Genomic DNA, 21,234 nt, shown 5'->3' with positions numbered 1-21,234 from the left:
TCTTTTGGAAAAAGCAATACAATGCCTGGAATATGGGTCTTTGTAAGTCTTCATTCTCAAAGTCATTGCCCTCAGCTACAGAACACACACTCCTAGACAGGCTGATACCCCCACATACCTAACCAAACAGTGGAAATCCCAGAAGCTGCCTCAGATGGAAGTCTTGTGGGGAGACTCTGCACCATTCCTCAGGAAAGGAGAACAGAAATTAGCCACTGATTCCCACACTTTCTTGTATCATTCAGTACCTGAGTCATTAATTGAACCCAGACCACCTCCACTTAGGGAACAGTCATGGCCAAATCTCACTGCTGTCAATCTGCTCCTTTATAACATACTAAATGACTTGGTATGGAATCTCACAATCAGCCCTTTAGCTAGCCCGAGTCCTACATAAGTATCTTTGTATAACATTTTTAAAAGTGTTAAACTACAACAGAGATATGATATGCACTGATTATTAACATAAAGTACAGTTGTGTAAGTTGCACTTACCATAACAGTAAATGTTCAATGAAATCACTGCTACAAGCAGCCTCAGCTGTATTGGTTATAACAGCTGGCCCAAATTCCACAGTCTTAGACTTCCCTCCAAACCTGCACCCAGGCTGCTGTAGCTCAAGCTCTAAATGAAGAAAACAGCAATTTGGGTGACAAAACACTTCAGAACTTTCTTGCCCTCCAAAAGTAGAGAGCCTACTGTCCTAATTAAAAAAAACTAAGGAAGATGTAACGTTAGCTAAAATATAACTATATACAGGAAAGGAGGATAGAGGGGGTGCAGTTACTACAGCTATGATTTCAGTGAACATCTGCTGTTATGATAAATGCAACTTACACAACTTACTATGTGCATCATAAATCACTGCGGTGGTAGCTTTAAATATACGGGTAGATTACCATTGCTTATCCAATCTAGGAACATGGCAGATTAGGATCCTGATACCTTGGAGAATGATCCTACCAAAGGCTGTTCTAGACCTAGAAAAGGAAGCCAGTTTGTACTGTCTTGTAAAAGTATATACAGAAGACCAAGTTGCTGCCTGTGGAATACACCTCTTTCCAGTATGCCATCAAAGAAAGGAGGGATCTAGTATAGTGCACCTTGACTGCACCTGGAAAAGATTTGACATGTTGGGAACAACAAAATCTCAAGAAGAAACCATCCAGAAATAGCCTCTTTGACATCAGTTGTCCTTTCTTCATCACATCATAGGAGACAAATAACTGATCAGCTTTTCTAAAGGACTTGGTTCTGTCAATATAATACCCAGGTTGCTTGTGCATGCACATCCAAAGTATGAATAATCCTTTCTCTTTATTTTTTGGATCAGTAAAGAAAACAGGGAGATAGATGGCTTGATTCAAAGTAAAACATGAAACTACTTTTGGCATGAAATAAGGGATTTGTTCTTAAAGTAACCCTGCCTCTGTAGAAAGTCAAATAGAATTGAGCTATCATGAGAGTAATAAGCAATACAGTCTTCCAAGTCATGAATATTAAATCAGCCTGATGAGATGGTTTGAAGGAATTCAGAGTTAATTTTCCAGTACAAAGTTAATATCCCAAGTAGTTGCCTCCTGTTTCCTATGTGGTCTAATGTGCAAAACCCCTTTCAAAAAACTGCTTTAACAAACACAAAGAAGAAAGAGGATCCATGGGCAAACATGCTGCAATGTCCAATATATGAACCTTGACAGAGGAATAAGAAAGACCCAAGGAGTCTAAGTCACACAAACATTGAAGCACTATTTGTACAGAATCCCTAAATGAGCTCTGGTTATCAATACTGCGCCAACTAGTAAATCTTTTCCATTTATAAACATAAGATTTCCTAGAAGGAAGCTGCCCCGCTCCTTTGTAAGGATGTTATACTCTTTTTGTTAGGGATTTGTGTAGTGACCTACTTCTCAGTCTTTACGTTATGTGATTGTATTTTTAACTACTAGGTATTTATCTTTTGTTCTTTGGAGATTTTCTCCTTGGAGTCTCCACTGAAAATGGGTCTTGGCTTAGTTGGACCAACCCAGTTAGCAAATGTCAAATAAATAAATAAATTTAATACCTGCTGCATGTCCTCACAAAAAAGGTGATTAAACATATTAAAATTTAATCATTTAGACAGTCAGTTGCACTTGTTTCAGACTGGGATGTATCCAGCTCCCCAGCCTTATGTGAGATGATCCAGTCTGTAATGAAGCTTGTGGTAATTTCCATTGGCCTTCTCCATAATAAAGAAGAACCACTGTTGCCTGGGCCAAAAGGGAGTCAACACAATAATCTGTGGAGACTCTTTCTGAATCTTCATACTGACCCAGGATATCAGTGTAAAGGATGGAAAAGCATACAGGAACATTCCTGTACACAGGAATAAACAAAAATCTGTTTTCTAGCCCTGCCTGCAAGGAGTCCTGGAGCAGAATTTGTTTAGTTGTCACTTTTAAAGAAGATGAACAGATCTATTTGAAGTGTTTTCCACAACATGATCAAATCCAGGAAAACTGCATTATTCTGTTTCCATTTGTAGGGGTCTATCCTGGTCTTGCTGAGCTTGTCTAGCACTACAGACTGCTCTAATGGAATGTAGGAAGCTTGAAGAGTAAGATCATGCTAAATTGCAATCTCCTATGCTATTGTAGCATGGAAATGTACTTGCACATTTGATAAGATCTGGTGCCCCCGTATTTGTTTAGGTACCACATCAATATAGTGTTATCTATAATCACCTGCAAAGGCCCTGGGGAACACCAATGATACAAAGGTTCTATAGCACAGATCACAGTTAACATCTCTTTCATGTTTGTATGCCTTGGCCTGTCTGCTTTGTCCCTGCAATTTTAATCCATTAATACATCTCCTCATGCAGAATTTGACTCATTTGGTTTTATAGATTGAGCATCTGTAACCCTCTTATACTACACAGAAAACCAGTCTGTGGGACAGAATTGAGGATGTGGTAGTGGAGGAGGTGGGGAATGGTGCAACAGTCATTCTGAAATGAAAGACTATTCCGTGTTTGGAAGGATTTGTGTTTTTTTTTTTTTGTTCATTTCTGTCACTTTTTCAAAGAGAACTGCTTGCCAGAAGCTTATTAGGATTGCTTGTTTTGCGTTTAAAAAAAAGACGCAGAGGTTTTTTGCAGATTTAGAGATAGAGGTCTTAAAAATATTAGTAACCCTCTTTATCAGCCTGCCTCTTATATAAAACTGTTTTAGTACATGTGTAGCAGAATGACCAAATAAAAGCTCCTTATCCAAAGTTGAATTCAAAATCTCAGATTTAACACACTCAAAAAACGTCTGAATATGTACCCAAGCAAAATGCCTCATAGCAATAGAAAGATCTTCAGACCTGGACACCACAGAGCTAGTACAATCATATATATTCTTTAAAGAAAGATTATAAACTTGAGAAAGTATAGCAATAACAGGATTCAGAAAGGACATACCTACCGAAGGTAAGGTGGCAGAAAAGCTCCTCAGACTTTCAATATGTGCTAGCATGTGTGTCAGCATAAGAGCCTGATAGTTCAAAATTCTGAAAGCTATAGCAGAAGAAGAAAAAATTGTCTTCCCAAACCTGTCAAAGGCTTTTTCAGTCTAGTGAGAAGGAGATGGATTAGCATTGATCAAAAATCTGTTAGCAGTTATAGCTGCTGGGTTAGACCTAACATGATAAAACAAATACTTGCTAGACTAAGGAACTTTATAAAGTCTTCCTGCCTTTTTAGAGACTGAGAATTGACTATCAGGGTTATTGCAGGCTAAGTCAAAAGCACTACCAAGGCCGGCATAATAGCAGCAATGGGAGAAGAATATAGCAATAACCCACGCCTGGGTGTGGGTAATGCGGGATTTAGCCACGGTTGGCGTGGTTTGGTCCCGAGGGCGAAGCCCGAGGGACCAAACAAAGACAACTGTGGTTAAATCCCCCATTACCCACACCCAGAAGTGGGTTATTGCTATTATACAATGACATTATTTAATAAAAGAAATAATTACTTTTCTTAAATAATGGCATTGTATAATGCCTCTTTGCTGCCCTTCCGCAGCTGTCTGGTATTCATGGTAGTTCTGATGTACTGCGCATGCCTACGCAGTACATCAGAGCTGTGGGCAAAAGCAACGGAGAATGCAAGATCTCCGTTGCTTTTTACTATTTTACTATGTTAAATGGGTTTAACATAGCGAGACAGCTTTAAAAAAAGCAACGGAGATTTGCGTTGCTTTTTTTAAACCTGTATCGCTATGTTAAACTCTTTTAACATAGCGAGACAGTGTTTTATACTAACGGAAAAAGTCCGGGCGACTGGACCTTTTTCCGTTAGTATATTGAGGGATTTACAACGGGCACGCTGGTTGGGCTGGCCAATCAGCGTGCACGTTTTAGAGGAGGAATTGTATAATGTGGCATATCCACTAGCAACATATCACAATAGCTCCTTAAAAAAGAGGGGACAACTACCTATTCCCACTAAAACATGTCTCAGAAACAGAAAATTCTTCAATAGGAGAAACTCACAAAACACTTTCCTTAGAATCAGAATCTGGGCTTGGAAAGAAATTACAAATGAAGCCCTGTCCTTGTCCTTATCAGAATCATTTGACGAATGATCCTCAAAACTGTGAAAAATTATTTTTTACACTCTAATCTTTCTTATATTTCAAAAAATTCAAAGCCTTCAATAAACCCCTAAACAAAGTAAATAATTCATCTAAATCAACAGAAATACTGTTATCATATGTAATATGTCTTTTTTCCCTAGGAAAATACCTAGAAGGGGACTTACTTATTGATGGAGTTTCTACCTGAGAAATGGGTATCTTACCCTGGCCACACTGGGAAGAACCGTCCCATAAAACTCCCATGGCTGAAGAAAATGGCTGTCCCATGCCATGTAAGGGCATTTAAACATATGCAGAGGATGTGTTTGACCTCTGGTCCATGATAGTGGTAGGGACTACACCAGAGGGTCCTGGAGAATCCAGTGAATGGTCTGAGGAACAACCTACAGCCATTGTAGAATCACCCACCTGTGGCTGAGGCACTGACTGAGCCAGCGATGTTTTTAAGGTTTGGCTAACAGTTTTTGTTTTCTTAGGTACATCTGGAGGAGGAACTGAAGAACCAGTAAGAGGATCCATGTTCCTGCCAAGAAAGAAGCCTGTTCCCTTGTAAGTGTAGCTGGAAGGAGTCAGTAAGTTGTCAGTAACATGTTCACAATCATTACAAACAATCTTCACCACACCAATCTCAACAGAATGCAAAAGCCATTCACAAACACTAGACGTTTGCCCCCAAACTTCAAGAAATACCTCTATAGCAATAAAAATACAAAAATAAACTGCTAGACAGCAGTGACATGACAGTCATACCTCTCAACCTCTTAGTGAAAGAAATCTGGACAAAGCCTGACATAATGGGGGCACAAAGACCCAAAAAGAAGGGCACATTTTAAATATTGCTCTTATAAACTTAGAAAGTTGCAAGGATAACAGTATTTGTGCTAGCATGCATTTTCCTGAAGGATATGAAATCTGAAACACAAATACATATCATTATTTAGTGACTTTAATCTTTATATCATCCCAGTGATTTGACACAATTTTTCTGAGTAACAGACTAAAAGTATGATGCAAACAACTGGACATTTTGTGAAAATCTGTACAGTTGAAAGGTATGATGACAGTCTAGATAACACAGTAAAAATAGCACTCAAAATATGTATTCTTACAGAGACCTGGCACAATTTTTTTAAACACATGGAAGGATTTCTCCAAAAGGGCCTTATCTGCCCAGAAATTGAAAGTAAGAGAAGACCATAGATCCCATGAGCACAGATGGAGCTCTCTTGAGGGCAGCAAGAAAGCACTGAAGGCTTTTGGTACACATGATGCTGCTTTCTCCCTTTGGTGCTCAAGCTACAGCAGCCTGGGTGCATGTCTAGGGAAAAGTCTAAGACTTTGGAAGACTGGCCAGCTGTTGTACTCTTGATATTATATAACCCATATAGTTAAGACTACTGCAGCAGTGATTTATGATGAAGATTAATGGTTTTAGAGGTTTATGCTTTCCTTAGACCTAAATATACTCTTCAGATAATGCAAAATGGTTGTGGATGGAATTCAGAAAGGTAGAACTCACTCTCTAATTTTGGTGCACGCTGCATAAGAGTGGTATTAAAGAAAGGATGTAAACTTTGCATACTTTTTTCCCGTAGTTTGTAAGTTACACCAATACAAATCTGATAGATAAGAACAATTCAGAGGCCTGTTAAACAACATGAAAATGATTTTCAGAGATATGCCTCTGATGCAGAGGAGAATTCAGAAACAGGGATGTCTATAGACAGTATAATGCTAATTTATAACATGCTGTCAGAGACAGGGGTGCTTGTACAACCCCTTTGCTTTATATCACACCATAATAGTGTAACCAAATCACACAGGCTATCAGACTTTCAGTCTTCTGTTATGTTCTTGCTTACAGCCATCTTAAAATTATGTTGTCATTCATGCTTTCATAGCTACTTTAACCTGCTGTTAGAGGTGAGCAGTGGACATCCTGCAACTCATTGAGCTTAAGGCAGGGCACTAATCCTAAATAGGTGATAGTACATTGCAGGTTGCGAGCACACATGCATACACAAACCTATATATATATATATATATATATATATATATATATATATATATATAAATATATATATATATATATATATATATATATATATATATATATATATATATATATATATATAGATCTATCTATCTATATATGTATATAGGTACATACATACATACATGTATATGCACACACACACGCACGCGCACACACACACACACACACACACACACACACACACACACACACACACACACACACACACACACACTCATGTGGACACGGCATACTCCTCCTCAGCGATTAGGAGAAGGAAGTTTGAAATGGGTTCTGTAATATAAACAGACCCCAAGACAATGGTTCTCAATGTTGGATTTTACATTTTTTTATTTACTTTTGTGGCATTGTAGAGCCTAGTAATGTTTTTATTCATCCTACTATAGGGAAATTGTATTATTGTAATGATTTTGAAACATGTGAGACAGAAGGGATGGTTTACTTAGTATGATTTAAGTGTGGCAGTTTCTATGTAGGCAAAACAGAGCATGGATTTAAAGTCAGAATAAATAAAAATATTTTAGATATGAAAAACGCATAGACAAATGCACTTTATAAACATAGCAAATCCACATCTTATTATTATGTAAAAATGTAAAGACATGCGTGAATAGATGTGCCTTCGTTGAAGGTTGGGCGTCGAGCTGCCAACTCGGCACCGTGAAAAATCTACTGCCAATCATTAGCGGACCGGAGTTCCGCTGTGACGACACCTAACCAGGAAAAGCCGAAAGACAGCAACAACAACAGGTAGTTACAATTTCCATGAGAAATGGAGATTTAAGAAATGAATCGTTGCATGAAGAACTAGTGTCAATTACCTCTGAAAAGTGCAAATGAACCAAGACTTATTGATGCTGCATCTTTAAAATATACCTTAAGAAAGAAAGGTATAACAAAGTTTTAGTCTATTTTAATTTAATATATATTTAATATATAATGTAGAATGCTTATTTATCTTCAAAATGCTTATGCTTTAGTTATATGGATACGTTCTTGTTCAAACTGATTGTTCTGTTATTGGTTTTTGATACCTGAAGAAATATTTACAGTGAATTTAACTCATTAACAAATATGTGGTGTGGAATGTTGTGTCTCTTACATCCTACACATATCCTTGCATTCCAGGCATTTTCTGAAAAAGCAATTTAAAAAGCATAAAAGCTTTTCTACTGTGGGACATCCTAGATTAACAATCTTAGTGTCATTTTATTAATAAATCCTTACCCTTCCTATTCCTGCCTATTATAAGATGGCAAGTCACCAAGTTAAAAAATCCGACCAAAGGAAGGTCCAGATACCATAAAGCACTATCGGTGTTAACTGGAAATGTATAGAAAGTCATTATTTGCTTGAACAATTTAAAAGACAAGTGCCAAAATATTTGTTTTGCATGTTGTAAATTGCTTGTTTATCTATAAATTTTATACAAAATAGGTTTGCAAACAATACATATTGAGATTTTAGCTGGGGTTTTGATCCCAAGTGCAATGATCATGTGACTAAGTTTCTATCTCAACTGATTGTTGCTGTATTTGATTGTTGATGCCTGAAGAACTTGTATTGTCTCTGAAAGCAAGTTTTAGCAGTCTGAGTTGAACAAAAAAAAATAGTTTTATAGGGTCTATAATTTATTTGGCATTCCAGCAGTTTTGTGCCACTGTACAATTACCTGATAGTTTTATTTTTTTTATCCTGTGCATGGCTTTGCCTTCCACATAGGTGTTTTTAGGATTTTTTGAACTTTTGCTTTTTGACTAAAAAGGAAAGACTACATTAATGTGTTTTCTAAAGGATACGACACATAGCTTCATTGTAAAGGAACTTTATGTCTTAGATAATATGGACATGGAAGGTTTATTAAATTATACAGCAGGAAGATTATTCGTCTAATAAAACTGCTGTAGCAGAAGTTTGCTTTTCTTGCTTACATTAAATACAAGACAGTACCAAGGGGACTGCATGTTTTGAACTGGCCTAACTATGGACACAACGTCTTTCTAAAGACGTGGCAAGTAACTCATTTAGAAACTAGCTTTTTATATATGAAACTAATATTGAAATATTAAGATTTAAAAATGGAGTCATTAAAGATTGAAATATTACCAGTACTTAACTGAAATTACAAAATCATGCAAAATATGAGGAATACTGCAATAGAATGTTAAGATAAAGTTTAAACGTGATGAAAAAGAATTCAAATCAGGAAGTATTTTTAGCTAGAAGAAAAGTGATGAGGGAAACAAAGCCAAATCATTTAAAAACGTGACTTTTAATGAGATTGTTTGTGAGTCAGAGACTGCTTCAGATTCAGAGAAAAAGCAGGAATAGAATGCAGAGGTAGCAGCCATTACTTCAAAAGGCATTGTAAATGAAGGTGTTAACACAAACAGAGATACAAGTTTGTCCTTGGAGGTGATCTATGCCTGGCTTACAAGGCAGCCACAAACCCCACACTTATGAATCTCCTGCCAAACTGTAAGTCAAACAGTACCAGAAATACAAGTTCTAGAGATCTGAATTTTGTTTGTGACTTAAACAGAACATGCTGGAGAGACAGATAAGTGTCCCAGAGACTGCCCATCCTATGGAACAGGTTTCCCATCTATGTGAAACTGAGTTTGTCTATTGCCCAACCTAGACCACTTGATGGGGAATAGGAAATTTACACCTTGCCCGGCACCCATGTCTCTTATGAACAAAAAGGTACATTATTAATACCTGACCATCAATGTCCTGTTTGGATACCAGACATCATTATTCTTTCTGGAAAACTTGGCTATGCTTAGAAAGAACACCCCCCTGCCCCAGATTGTTAGTCTAGTAAGAATCTATGAATACAGTTAATTAATTCAATGGAAAAGCACAATGACTTCAGTATACCCACCCAAAAAATGAGGTATGCTATGCCTACCAGAAAGGTTTCACAGGGAAACCTTTGAAACATAACTTATGCAGAAGTTGCAGGGGAATAGCATTTGAGAGAAAAAAGTAGTTCAAAAAAATTTAAATGACCTCAAAGGCAAATAAGGGCAAACAAAAAGGGATACATCAGTTTAGGAAGCACCTTCCCCCTGGCAGTGCTGGCAGTGGGAGGGTTTAGTCGAGTGACAGCATAATTCAATTGAGTGAAAGCGGTATATGTTGTCAATGACTGTTCATAGGTTCATAGATTAGTATTAGGCTAACTGTCCTTGTGGGCCATTTTAAACCTAGCCAATTAACCCATGTGAGAATCAAACCCTGCACCTTTTGTTTTTAAGGTAAATATCTTAACCATTATGCCAACCTTCCACTCAAAATGCTTCACAAGAGTTTCTAATATCTTGATAAGACTGGACTCTCACTCCTAAGTGTTTCAGTACTTGATGTTTGCCAACAGTGCTGTTGTCAGCAACTGCAGTACATCCTGAATTCCATCCTTTTTACCTTCATAATATGAAATTATATGTACTTATTACTTCCTAACCTTTTACAGCTATGTAGGCATCTCTATTTCATCTACGTGATTAGAATTTCTTTATTCGACTAGTCACACTATTGTGTACCCAGCCATCTTGTATATTGAACCAGCAACAAGATGTAACATCTTGAGTGCGAACAGTTTTCATTCATTTTCTGAACAATGGTAAGTATGAAACTCTGACAAGTCATCCTTGCGATTTACCGGGAAATCAAATATATAAGGAGAGATGGGAAAAAATGAGGCAAGACAGTTAAAAATGTTCCAGTTTATGCACTTGTAAAGGTGGCAACCCTACAGGTGATTCCTTTAAATGGGCATAAACATCACAGGATGTGTCAGGTGGATGGGGTGGTATGACATGTTGTGATATGCCCTCCAAGAAGGTGATCCTAAACTGAAATATCACCACAAAAATACAACTGGGTATACAGTTAAATGATATTAAGAATGTTATTAACATTTCTAATGTAGAAATCACTAACGATGAACTGAATGTGTTAATAATGGTTTGACATTTGTGCCATCATATGTTAGCTGTTAGAATTATTATCTAGGTTTGTAAGTCTTCTTAATTTAAAAGTAATATTAAATAATAATAGAGACACAGAAAACTTGTTCCAAATAGGTAAGATTTTATACCCCAATTACACACTTGTTCAGTTACTTTAAACAATTTTTGAAACTGAAATAATAAATTTAGATTTGGGGAAAGCCACTTGAAATGAGAGACAATGTTGAACAGCTTGAAGTTAAGACAAAATTTAGTAATACAAAAGCAGGCAAAAGAGGGGTCACAGTGTATATACATCATTATAAATGGCATTGTCTTGGCTTTTAGAAGATGAAACTACAGATAAAACAATACTTTATTACAGTTATTAATGACCAATTTAAGTGTTGTTATAGGACCTACTATGTAATAGTAACATCTCAAAAGAACTTCATGCATAGTTTCATACATCTTTAATTAGGTTCCATATTTCTATGATATCCCAAACGTACATAAAAATTTGGAAAATCTACCCTTGAGACCTATTGTCTTGGGTATGGATATATTACAGAGGCTATTTCTAACTTTCTAGATCACATACTGAAGCCACTGATTAAGAAAATACCAAGTTATATTAGATTTGAGAGCTATTCAAAATAAGCTAAATGCACTGGAAGTAAAGGACAGTTATTTTATTACAGCAGACATAACTGGCTTATATAGCAGTATTTGCCATGAAGATGATCTGAAGGGATTGAAATGGACATTATGCAAATGTTCATCCTAGCCAGAATTGTTAACAGAAATGATAATCACATTATAGCCAAATTTGTGCTACAAACAACATGTTCATGACAGGCAAAGAATGTTATCTGCAGATAAGGGGTGCTGAAATGGATACCCCCATGGCACTAATCTATGCATATGCATATTTAACATATCATTTTATATAGCCCACCTAATCATAAAGGGATTCACATCTAGATCAGGGGAGGTCATCATGCCTCTTTACTCATCCCTCATCAGGCCCATAATTGAGTACAATGCCCCTTTTGGGATGTACCTTACCAGACACCTGCAGCAACTGGAAAGACCCCAAAAGTACCTCACCAAGAGGATCAAAGGGCTCAAACAGATGCCATATGCTGCCCGGTTAAAGAAACTCCAGCTCTACTCAGTGGCATACCACCTGTTCAGAGGCGATCTGTGCCTGACGTATAAAGCCATGTCCAACCCGGAAATAATGGACATGCTGCACCTCAGAAAATCCAAATCCCATCGAGCTACATGCTCGAGAGACTTGAACCTCAGCACTGAAATAAATAGGACATGCTGGAGGGACAGATTCATAACCCGGAGGCTCCCTTCACTCTGGAATAAAATCCCAGTCCAGGTTAGGCAGAGTCCCTCATTGACTCTCTTCAAGAGGAATCTTGATGAGTGGATGGGAGATCGTAGGTTTACCCCGGGTATCACTTCTGTGTCACTGTTAGACAGAGGCACAGTACCCTAACCTCGAAAAAGGGCATAGCAAAATAAATTTAAAATGGGTGGCGAAAGCCAAACACATTCTGGCTAGGCTTATAAATGCCCTAGGGCAGATAGCCTAGTATGAACCTATGAACCTATGAACCTATATAAAGAGGGCATCTTGTTAAAGAGCCATGGCTTCAGTAATGTGATACTTTTGGATGCTATATTAATTATTAACAAGTACATCCAGAGAATTAGACAACTTGATACAAATCTTAAGTGGTTGTTGGGATGTTATGCACCATTAACAAAAGATGTTAATATCAACAGTCATATAATTAACATCCCAGATGGAACTTTATAAGTAAGGTCAGTATCAAGGACATACAGCAAGTAAAAATAATAAAAGAGCAGTGGCCAAAAATAACTTATTACAGTTTAAGAAAAGTCTCCATTACTTCACTAAAAGCAATATCCCAGAGGGGCAGTTCAAGAAAGTACTTAGAAACACTACAGACATGTCATTAGTAGAAATAGAACTGGCTAATGAAAACTGTTGGTTAAGTGAAAGGCATTATTAAGATCCCTTGTTAACCAAAAAATGAAGGAAGGAAGGAGAAGGATGCCTTAAAGGAAAAATGCATCCCAAAACTGGAAAAAAACATGTTCATTTCATCATGTCTTGAAGTTTCCTTCATTTTAATACCACTTTGAGACACTAATACATTTTTAAATATTGTATGTGTTATACCACAGTTTGCCCACAGGGGGTCAAGCATCTTGATGTTTTGATTTTTTTGTCTACCTCTTGGTTTCCCACAATGCAGTGCATGACTCTAAAATATTGTATTTCACTGGTGGCTCATCTGCAAATCTCATGGCTCTGCATTATTATTGCCACCTATCTGTTTTTTCCAGACTATCTGAAGTGTCCAGAAGTCCAGAAAACACTGTACAAACTCCCGTATTCTGTTTCAAAAAAGAAAAAGACTATCAGAGTTTGTTAAATCAGCGGATTTACTATGCTTTTTTACAAAAAGCATAGTAAAGCCACAGAAAAAAAGTATCACAAACAGAAAAGAAGGCATTCCCCCTTGTCCGACGTGGAGATGATGTCACAAAATGGGCATAAAGTGGGCAAGATATGGTCAGGGTTGTGGGAGGTGCAAGGGGTGTGGCCTAAGTCAAATTTTAGCCACATCGAAAGATGGCAAACCTACTCTGCATTCACTTTTAATGGGATTTCAGGCACTTCCTGTTTTCTTTCACTCACTCAGGTTTAAATTATACTTCTTGTGTTTCAGTGACTACACCTTTATGCCCTTTAGGTCATCTCCAAAAATAGTTTTTCTAAATGTATTTTACAGTTCTTCCTCCCTTTTCTTAGTTGTCAGAGTGCCAAAGGTAATTTGAACTATTTGCTGGTGTGATCACCAGCTCACTGTGGGGGACTAATTCATGTACTGTTGCCTTAGTAACTATCAGCACTGCTGCAAGAAGGACAATAATTTGTGTTGCACTACACAAATGGTTAGATGCACTCACATCTGTCTTCTTGTCCTCAAGTTTTAGCCATACTGCTTTCTACTTTGTAACACATCCATTGGCATACCTGTCAACAATCAACGTCTTTGCTCAATAATTCTTTACAAAGTATAAATCAAAACAATGTTGTTTCAAAGGTCCACAATCAGGAATAAATTTTAAATATTACTAGTTTTCAAGACTGTAATTCACTTCAGAAAGTTTACAGGTTTTGCATCAATATGCTTTTTTGTACTGTTGTAATTTCTGGCATCATTGACTATATTCCTTAGCAATTTACTACAAAAAAAGTGTTATGAGGGACAGGACAAAAGTATGATTGCAAAATCATATACATCCTGCCAAATCCTCACTTCTACATTGGTGTTATTGCACTAAGCACATTGGACGTTTTTATGTTTTTTAGTCATTCGTGTATAACTGCCCCTATTCTTTTGTGATAGGTGGATCTCAAGGGTGTGTGTTTTACCATTGTTTATTCCATTTTACTAATGATTGGTTGAGCAACCTACTTGCCATTGATTGTGAGTGGTATACATAGCCGGCTTTAGGCACCAGCGAACCCTGCGGTCGCTGGGGGCCCCCAACCACAGAAAGTTGTCTGATTTTGATATTTTGTAACATTTGTCAAACCAATGAAAGCTAGTACAGCAGTCTCATAGACTTAATAAACCAAGAGAGTGATAACGCTTATTTGTATCTCCTATAAAATTCAAAGATTTCTGTGGTTATAGTGACAGTATTTTATGAAGTAAAAGCCTTCACAATTCCATTAAATATTTTATCAATAACATAGTGCCCCTGCCTTAGTTAAACCCTGCTGGTGAATATTCTCTCTACTAAAACTAACAACATAGCTAGCTTTAGGTACAAGCAATACCCATGGCTGCAAGGAGGGGCCCTTTCATCATCCTTGATTACATGGGGGCCCCAGAAAAGCTTCTTCTGGTTGGGGAAAATGAGGAGAAAAAAATGTATTAATTTCCTGGTTATCTGCTTTAACCTGAACCCAGCTTTGAAATGACCCTGTTAGGATAAAGCTGATAATGAACACGAGCAAGGCAAGCAGTAGAGAGATCAGCAACCCAGAGTGACTGATGTCATGGCAAACCTGGAATTTTAAGAAGAGCTGATGCTTTCAATCTACAGCAATGATTTTCCTTTTCAGGGTTTTTATAAATACTGACTGAACACCAGATACTATAACTCTCAACTTCAGTGCAGTGCCAAATATAATAGCAGAACAGAGGTTCAAAATCTGGAACACATTTTAAATATTATTCTAATTCACTCAGAAATTTAATACAATAACATCTTTTACATCAACATGCATTTTTGGACAATAAGAAATATAAAACTCTGATGTCTGGATTTATTGACTGTCTGTAATCCTTAATGATTTATCAGCAACTTAAACTGTTTTGAAAGGCAGAGCAAGAATATAAGCAAAATCAGGAAAGGTCTGTGAAATCAGGGACAGTGACTGCTATCCATTACTCCTCAATGAGGTTAATAATTGACTTACCCCTGCTGCTGTTTGACAACTTCTAAACAGCAGTCACTGATCTGGCGTAACAGTACCATTGCTGCACAATGTATTGCTATTTGCTGAAATAAGTACAAAACTATTATTGATATGGCTAGTGTGTGGGTGTGTGTGTGTGTGTGTGTGTGTGTGTGTGTGTGTGTGTGTGTGTGTGTGTGTGTGTGTGTGTGTGTGTGTATGTATTTATGTGTTATCACTGATTTTTATCTGTGCACACACCCAGTAATGACAGGACACACACATTATTCTTCTGGGTATCAGCAAACAAATGCAGCTAACATGTAATTGTATTTCAGAAGTTAGGCATAAAATATATCACAGAACATTCAGACACTTAGAACTTTACAAGTCTGGTGGCCCCCACTCCTCAGACTATGTAAATGGATACAGGGGTATCCCTTAATTATCAATGACTATGTGGGGTCCCCACAAACGCTGTTGCTGGATGGGGAAAAATGAAGAATAAAAAAAATATTAATTTTCTATTACACTCTTTAACCTGAACAGGGCTATGATATGACCCTGTTAGGAAAAAGCTGATAATGGCCTCTGCTCTAAACTGCACCCATTCTAAAACTAGCCCTACTTAGATATGTGTGTGTACAGAAAGTTGCTGTAGGTTATGTGGAGGGGGGATTGTGTGGTTATTACTTTAATTTTCATCACAGTCAAACATGTTTGCACAGGAGGTCATTATAGCTTGTGTTTGGGCTGGGGACAGTGTGGTCATTCTTACTTTTACTTTTCTCACAGACCTGAATGGTGTACAAACATGGTTACTATAGCTTGTGTAGGGGCAGTGTACTGTCTAGGAGCAACAAAGTAAAATACATTATTGTAATAATCAGTTTTTTTTTTCACTTTCCTCACAAACACACATCAGGCTACCTTTGGGGGTTAAGGCTGAGAAGGCATGCGATGTGTATGTATGACAGCAGTCACTTGAAATATATGAAAGTAGCAATTTTAATCTCTGCTTTCATCCTAATTTAACACCAGAAGGATGTATAGGCAGTGACTGTCTTTTTTTATTGTTGTTGGGGGGTAGGGAAGCAGGCAGTATTCCTAGATGAGGAATTAAAGATTAAGCCCTGTGTATCCTCACAACAATTGGCTTGTTAGTTTATTGTGAGCTACTATTTTGTCAGCTTTGAACATTGTCTTCGGCACAACTTTTTTTTTTCTTTCTTTCAAAGAAGACATAAGACAAATTATTTTTGTACTAATGATTTTTGTTTAGGCCACCATTGGATTAAAAGGTTGGGAAAATGGTCTAAAATGCACCCCAGAGGATCTATAACCCTATGGCTTCTCAGGCCCTGGTTTATTTCAGTTATTTCCTAAATGCTTATTACTGTCTTGTTTAGGAAAGGTATTTATTTTATTTTATTTATTTTTATTTTACATTTGTTGACCGGGATAGTCTGACTGGATGCATGTCCATTTTCAGCGAAGGCCCAGGGAGAAAAGCTCCAAGGGTAAGCAGATACAGCATTACATAATACCAGCATTACATATTACAAACAGACTATTTACAGAGAGTACATAAGTAAGCAAGTTAAACAAGGTCCACAGGTTACAGTTAATCCTGAGCACAAGTCAGGATTAAATTAAATTACACAGTAAACTGGTTAACAGATTTTTACACATTCTAGAGAGAGTTAGCCAGGCTTGATACATTGACATAGCCAGTTAAGTGACAAATGTTGTTTGAGTCTAGTTTTAAATTGACCTAAGGTGGAAAGTAAGGTAATATCAGCTGGAAGAGAGTTCCAGGATCTACTTACAGAGTTTGCAAAGAGAGAATCACCGGCTGTGTTATTAATTTTGCTAGTCTGAATGAGTAGTTTGTTAGAGGATCGAAGCGGTCTAGGATTGTTATAGAGGGTGATAATATTTTTAAGTGCAGGAGTATTGTCCGGATTATAGAGGATTTTATAAACCATAATCAGTTGGTTATACTGGATTAGGCTGGGTAGTTCAAGCCACCCAAGCTGATTTAGATTGATGCAATGATGTGTCCTAAAAGGCAGCCCAGTGGCAAACCTGGCAATGTGGTTGTAGCAAATTGAGAGTTTGTTAAGGACAGTCTTGTTTAAATTCGAGAGTAGAGGGGATGCATACAGAAGGATTGAAAGAAGGTGAGAGCGAGCTGTGGCAATTTTAGCTGGAGGGGTTAGGAAGGCTTTTATTCTGTAAAGTGACCCTAGTTTTTTATTGATGGTTTTGATAGTTTGGTTAACATGTAGGTCAAATTTTAGATTATTGTCTATGATGACACCTAATAGTTTTGTAGATGGGTCAGGGGAGATTATTGTGCCATCATATGATTTTATGGTAAAGGTGAAAGCGGTAGACCTACGTGTTGGTGAAAATAACAGCATTTTAGTTTTTTTGGGATTTAGGATCAGATGATGTTCAGAAAGCCAGTTTTCTATTGTATTAAAGGTGGTCTGGGTAGCTGACCATAAGGTATGTTGAAAAGATGCAAGAAAAACTAAAGCTGAATAACAGCAGTGAATTTCTTTCCGTAATCATAACTTCTGTTCAAGACATCATCGAATGAAAAGACTGTGTAAAAAGAAAAGCAAACTTTTAAATGCACTTCTGAATACATAGAAGGTTGTGTATTTTTGAAAAAGTTGAAGAGTGAGGTACAATGTGAGGAAAGGAAGAAAAAAAAGTAACGTGTATGGAACGGGGAGCCCAAGATAGGGAGAAGGACTGCAGAGTGAGTGTGTGTGTGTGTGTGTGTGTGTGTGTGTGTGTGTGTGTGTGTGTGTGTGTGTGTGTGTGTGTGTGTGTGTGTGTGTGTGTGTGTGTGTGTGTGTGTGTGTGTGTGTGTGTGTATGTGTATGGAATGGAAAGCCCAAGATCCCAAGATAGGGAGAAGGACTGCAGGGTGTGTGCATGTGTGTGTGTGTGTATGTGTATGGAACGGGAAGCCCAAGATAGGGAAAAGGACTGGAGGGTGTGTGTGTGTGGGGGGGGGGCAAGAAAGGGAGAAGGACTGGAGGGCGTGTGTGTGTGTGTGTGTGTGTGTGTGTGTGTGTGTGTGTGTGTGCGTGCGTGCGCGTGTGTGTGTGTTGTGCATGCGTGTGTGCGTGTGTGTGTGTGTGTGTGTGTGTGTGTGTGTGTGTGTGTGTGTGTGTGTGTGTGTGTGTGTGTGTGTGTGTGTGTGTGTGTGGAATGGGGAGCCCAAGAAAGGCATTAATCTGGAAGCAGTGTGCAATTTTTTAATTCTATTTTCTTGCCCAAAATGTCTCCCTCGGATCTCTGCGCAGTGTGTTTGCCAGTAAGTAAAGATTCATGGTATTTTGGCTTTATTTAATGAAACTATAACAATTTCTATCACATACATATTCCTGTGGCCTCACAAGCTATTGTGAAATATGCTAGTTGTACTGGTAGTGCTTGCAAGCGCTCCTCTGAGGAACTTTGTCTATGGTTGCACATAAAGTTACCTGAGCATTGTATTGTAATATCTGAGGCTAATACAGCTCGTGAACTGTTTATTTTCTGATGTAGAGATGTAATGCTAGACTATCACTGTTAGAAAAATATGTATTAATGTGTGTATTAGTGCTTTTAGAAAGCCCAAAAAGGTTAACACATTTATTCTATTTCATACTGCATAAATCCATATAAACTGCGAATGCTTTCTGATCTTGTATTTTGTCAGCACAGCTAAAATCTTGTTTATGTCTTAGGAAATTTACTGAGAAGCAGATAATTTTCTGCTAGGTCAGGAAAATAATGAATAGAACAATACTGCTTTCTATAATGTTATTAAACTTAGACAATTAGCCCTGTCTGTGCTATGAGAACATACACAGCTGCAGGAAGAATAGATAAGTAGAACAAAGACTGCTTGAAGAATATGAACTATAATCTGTGTTTGCTTTGTGCTTGAATAAGCAGAGTACCTTGAAATGTAACACAGCACTGTAGAAATAACTAGCTAGTGGTCTTCGAGGCCATGTTATCTTTCAAGAAAAGTTTCTCACAAATCTAGAAATGTAATGTAATATCAGCAGAAAATATTGAACAACATCTGCTGTGAAAAACAGTATTGTAGGCTTGTATTTGATTACGTCAGCTTTAGAAGGCAATGTCTTGTAAAACAGTATAAGAACGGCATCATTTCCTGTTACAGACCAGACAAATTCTGTATTTTTGCATGCATGTTTTTGTCTCCTTGCCACAAGAATTAAAGTGCCTTAACCTGAACCTTACGTGTATTGGTCTTTTAAGTTTTTTCCTTTGACAATCACTATAATATCCTATCTGTGGACATATGTTAAAGGCATCACATTTACAACTGAAACTGTCTTTGCCATTTTCCCAGTATTGTGAGCTGTTGCACAGAAACTAATCTAAGCAATGTGGACTCTAGCCTGATATTTAGCTTAGAAATTGTCTGACAAATTGTTAATAAGTCACATACACCCTAGCCTTGTAACTGACTGTTACTTTTGAGCTAGTAGGACTCAATCAATGTAATGAATTTGTTTTTGCCGTTCCTGTTAACATGGGTATTGTATGGAATCTTTTTGAGCTATGTGGAATATTGTCTGAACTTGACCTTATATTTGTAGCATGTTTTCATCATTACTCCTGCTGTTCAAATATCACAGTCTACTTCCATTCACTGTTCTTTTCCTTTGCCTTTCCTAGTTCTCGTCTACCTTCTCCCCAATCCCATTTCTGTCATTAAACTTCTAAACTTCTTTAATCCCAATTCTCGCTCCACTCCTTTTGGCCCCCCTCTTGCTTTCACGCTCATTTTTTTCAAATACTACACTCAATACCAATATGCTAGTGTAACCATCTAGGACCTTTTCTGGCCAACCATCCCTCCAGCTTCTCATTCACTCTGTAAAATACCTTACTAAGTATTGTCTTTCCATAGTAGCTTTCTTAACTCTCCCCTTTCTTTGCCTTGTACTCATTTTCACCTCTCTCTCTTTTATTTTTACATCTTGGAAGAATGCCATTTACTAAGACCACCCTCCCATCTATAATACATCCTACAGTATCTGCTCAGGTTCCATTCTATGCACTGGTAGCTGCTAAACCTCGGCCGGACATAAAAAAAGATCCTTCCAATTAGGCCTGCTGTGTAGATGACAGCCTACAGCTTTAAGCTGATATTTGGTGCAGTTTATAGTGTTAATAGTGGCTTGCACACTCGTGGACCCCGAGGACATTTTTCCATCCCCCGCTGTGTCTCCCATTTACATATACCTTTTGTTAGTTCATTTAAACTGTCCTTTCCCTCAAAGTCCACTAGATGGCAGCAAACACCTGATAAAAAGCCATTATGCACTGTTTTACTCGCCCTTTTAAGTACTAGACTATATTAACCAAACAGCAAATACAAACTCAAGAGAAAGCCTTTATTTCTCCTATATTTTACATGCTGTAAAGCCTGTAACTATGCAGGAGTGTAGTTTCCCATTGCATTAATTTTTCCTCATCTAAAAGAGTGTCTCACATCCAAATACAGCATGGCTTACCTGGTAATCTAGTTTCCCGTGTTGTACCTGACTGTTTTTTTCAGGACTCCTGCCCTCTTCCAGCTCGGCAAACCCACTCATTTTGCTCATGTTATGGTCGGGCTCACTCCACTCTCCTACCCCACCCCCATTCCCACCCACCCCCACTTCAACTACACTTGTACTTATCCTCACCCCTCCTACTCATCCATCCACCAACCACAGACCTCCCCTTCACACTCCTTCCCCTACCTCATCAACCTTCACAAACACACACACACACACACACACACACACACACACACACACACACACTTCTCATTAGCCCCATACTCTCCACCCATCATAAACTCAGTCTACTCACCTCCTTTACACCCTTCTTTAAGCCCACCTTTCCACCCCTTACAACAGCTTTCCCTCATAACCCAATAATCCTAGTCACACATTTGCCCTCCACTCATTCTATACTACTATGCCTCCCCCATTTATACTCCTACACCACAATTCTTCACCCACAAGCTCTGAAACTAAAAG

The 21,234-nt window shown here is 37.9% G+C and overlaps 1 protein-coding gene across 1 annotated transcript in view; it reads right to left on the bottom strand.

Annotated features, from left to right (window-relative positions):
- LOC122814978 (fibulin-1-like) overlaps nt 1–20,802 on the bottom strand; it is a 209,160-nt gene extending 188,358 nt beyond the window's left edge. The window contains exons 1-3 of the mRNA XM_044087235.1: nt 20,722–20,802; nt 7,504–7,558; nt 5,035–5,318 (exon numbers count right to left, since the gene is read on the bottom strand). Of these exons, the coding sequence (XP_043943170.1) occupies nt 5,035–5,318; nt 7,504–7,558; nt 20,722–20,802 (420 nt within the window). The remainder of the gene's footprint in view (nt 1–5,034; nt 5,319–7,503; nt 7,559–20,721) is intronic.
- Between the last annotated feature and the right edge of the window lie 432 nt (nt 20,803–21,234).

Source organism: Protopterus annectens, chromosome 11.part0, assembly GCF_019279795.1.
Source record: "Protopterus annectens isolate FY-2018-M chromosome 11.part0, PAN1.0, whole genome shotgun sequence".
Lineage (NCBI taxonomy): Eukaryota > Metazoa > Chordata > Ceratodontiformes > Protopteridae > Protopterus > Protopterus annectens.
The sequence above is the reverse complement of the archived record's forward strand: the minus strand, read 5'-3'. Positions and strand labels throughout refer to the sequence as shown.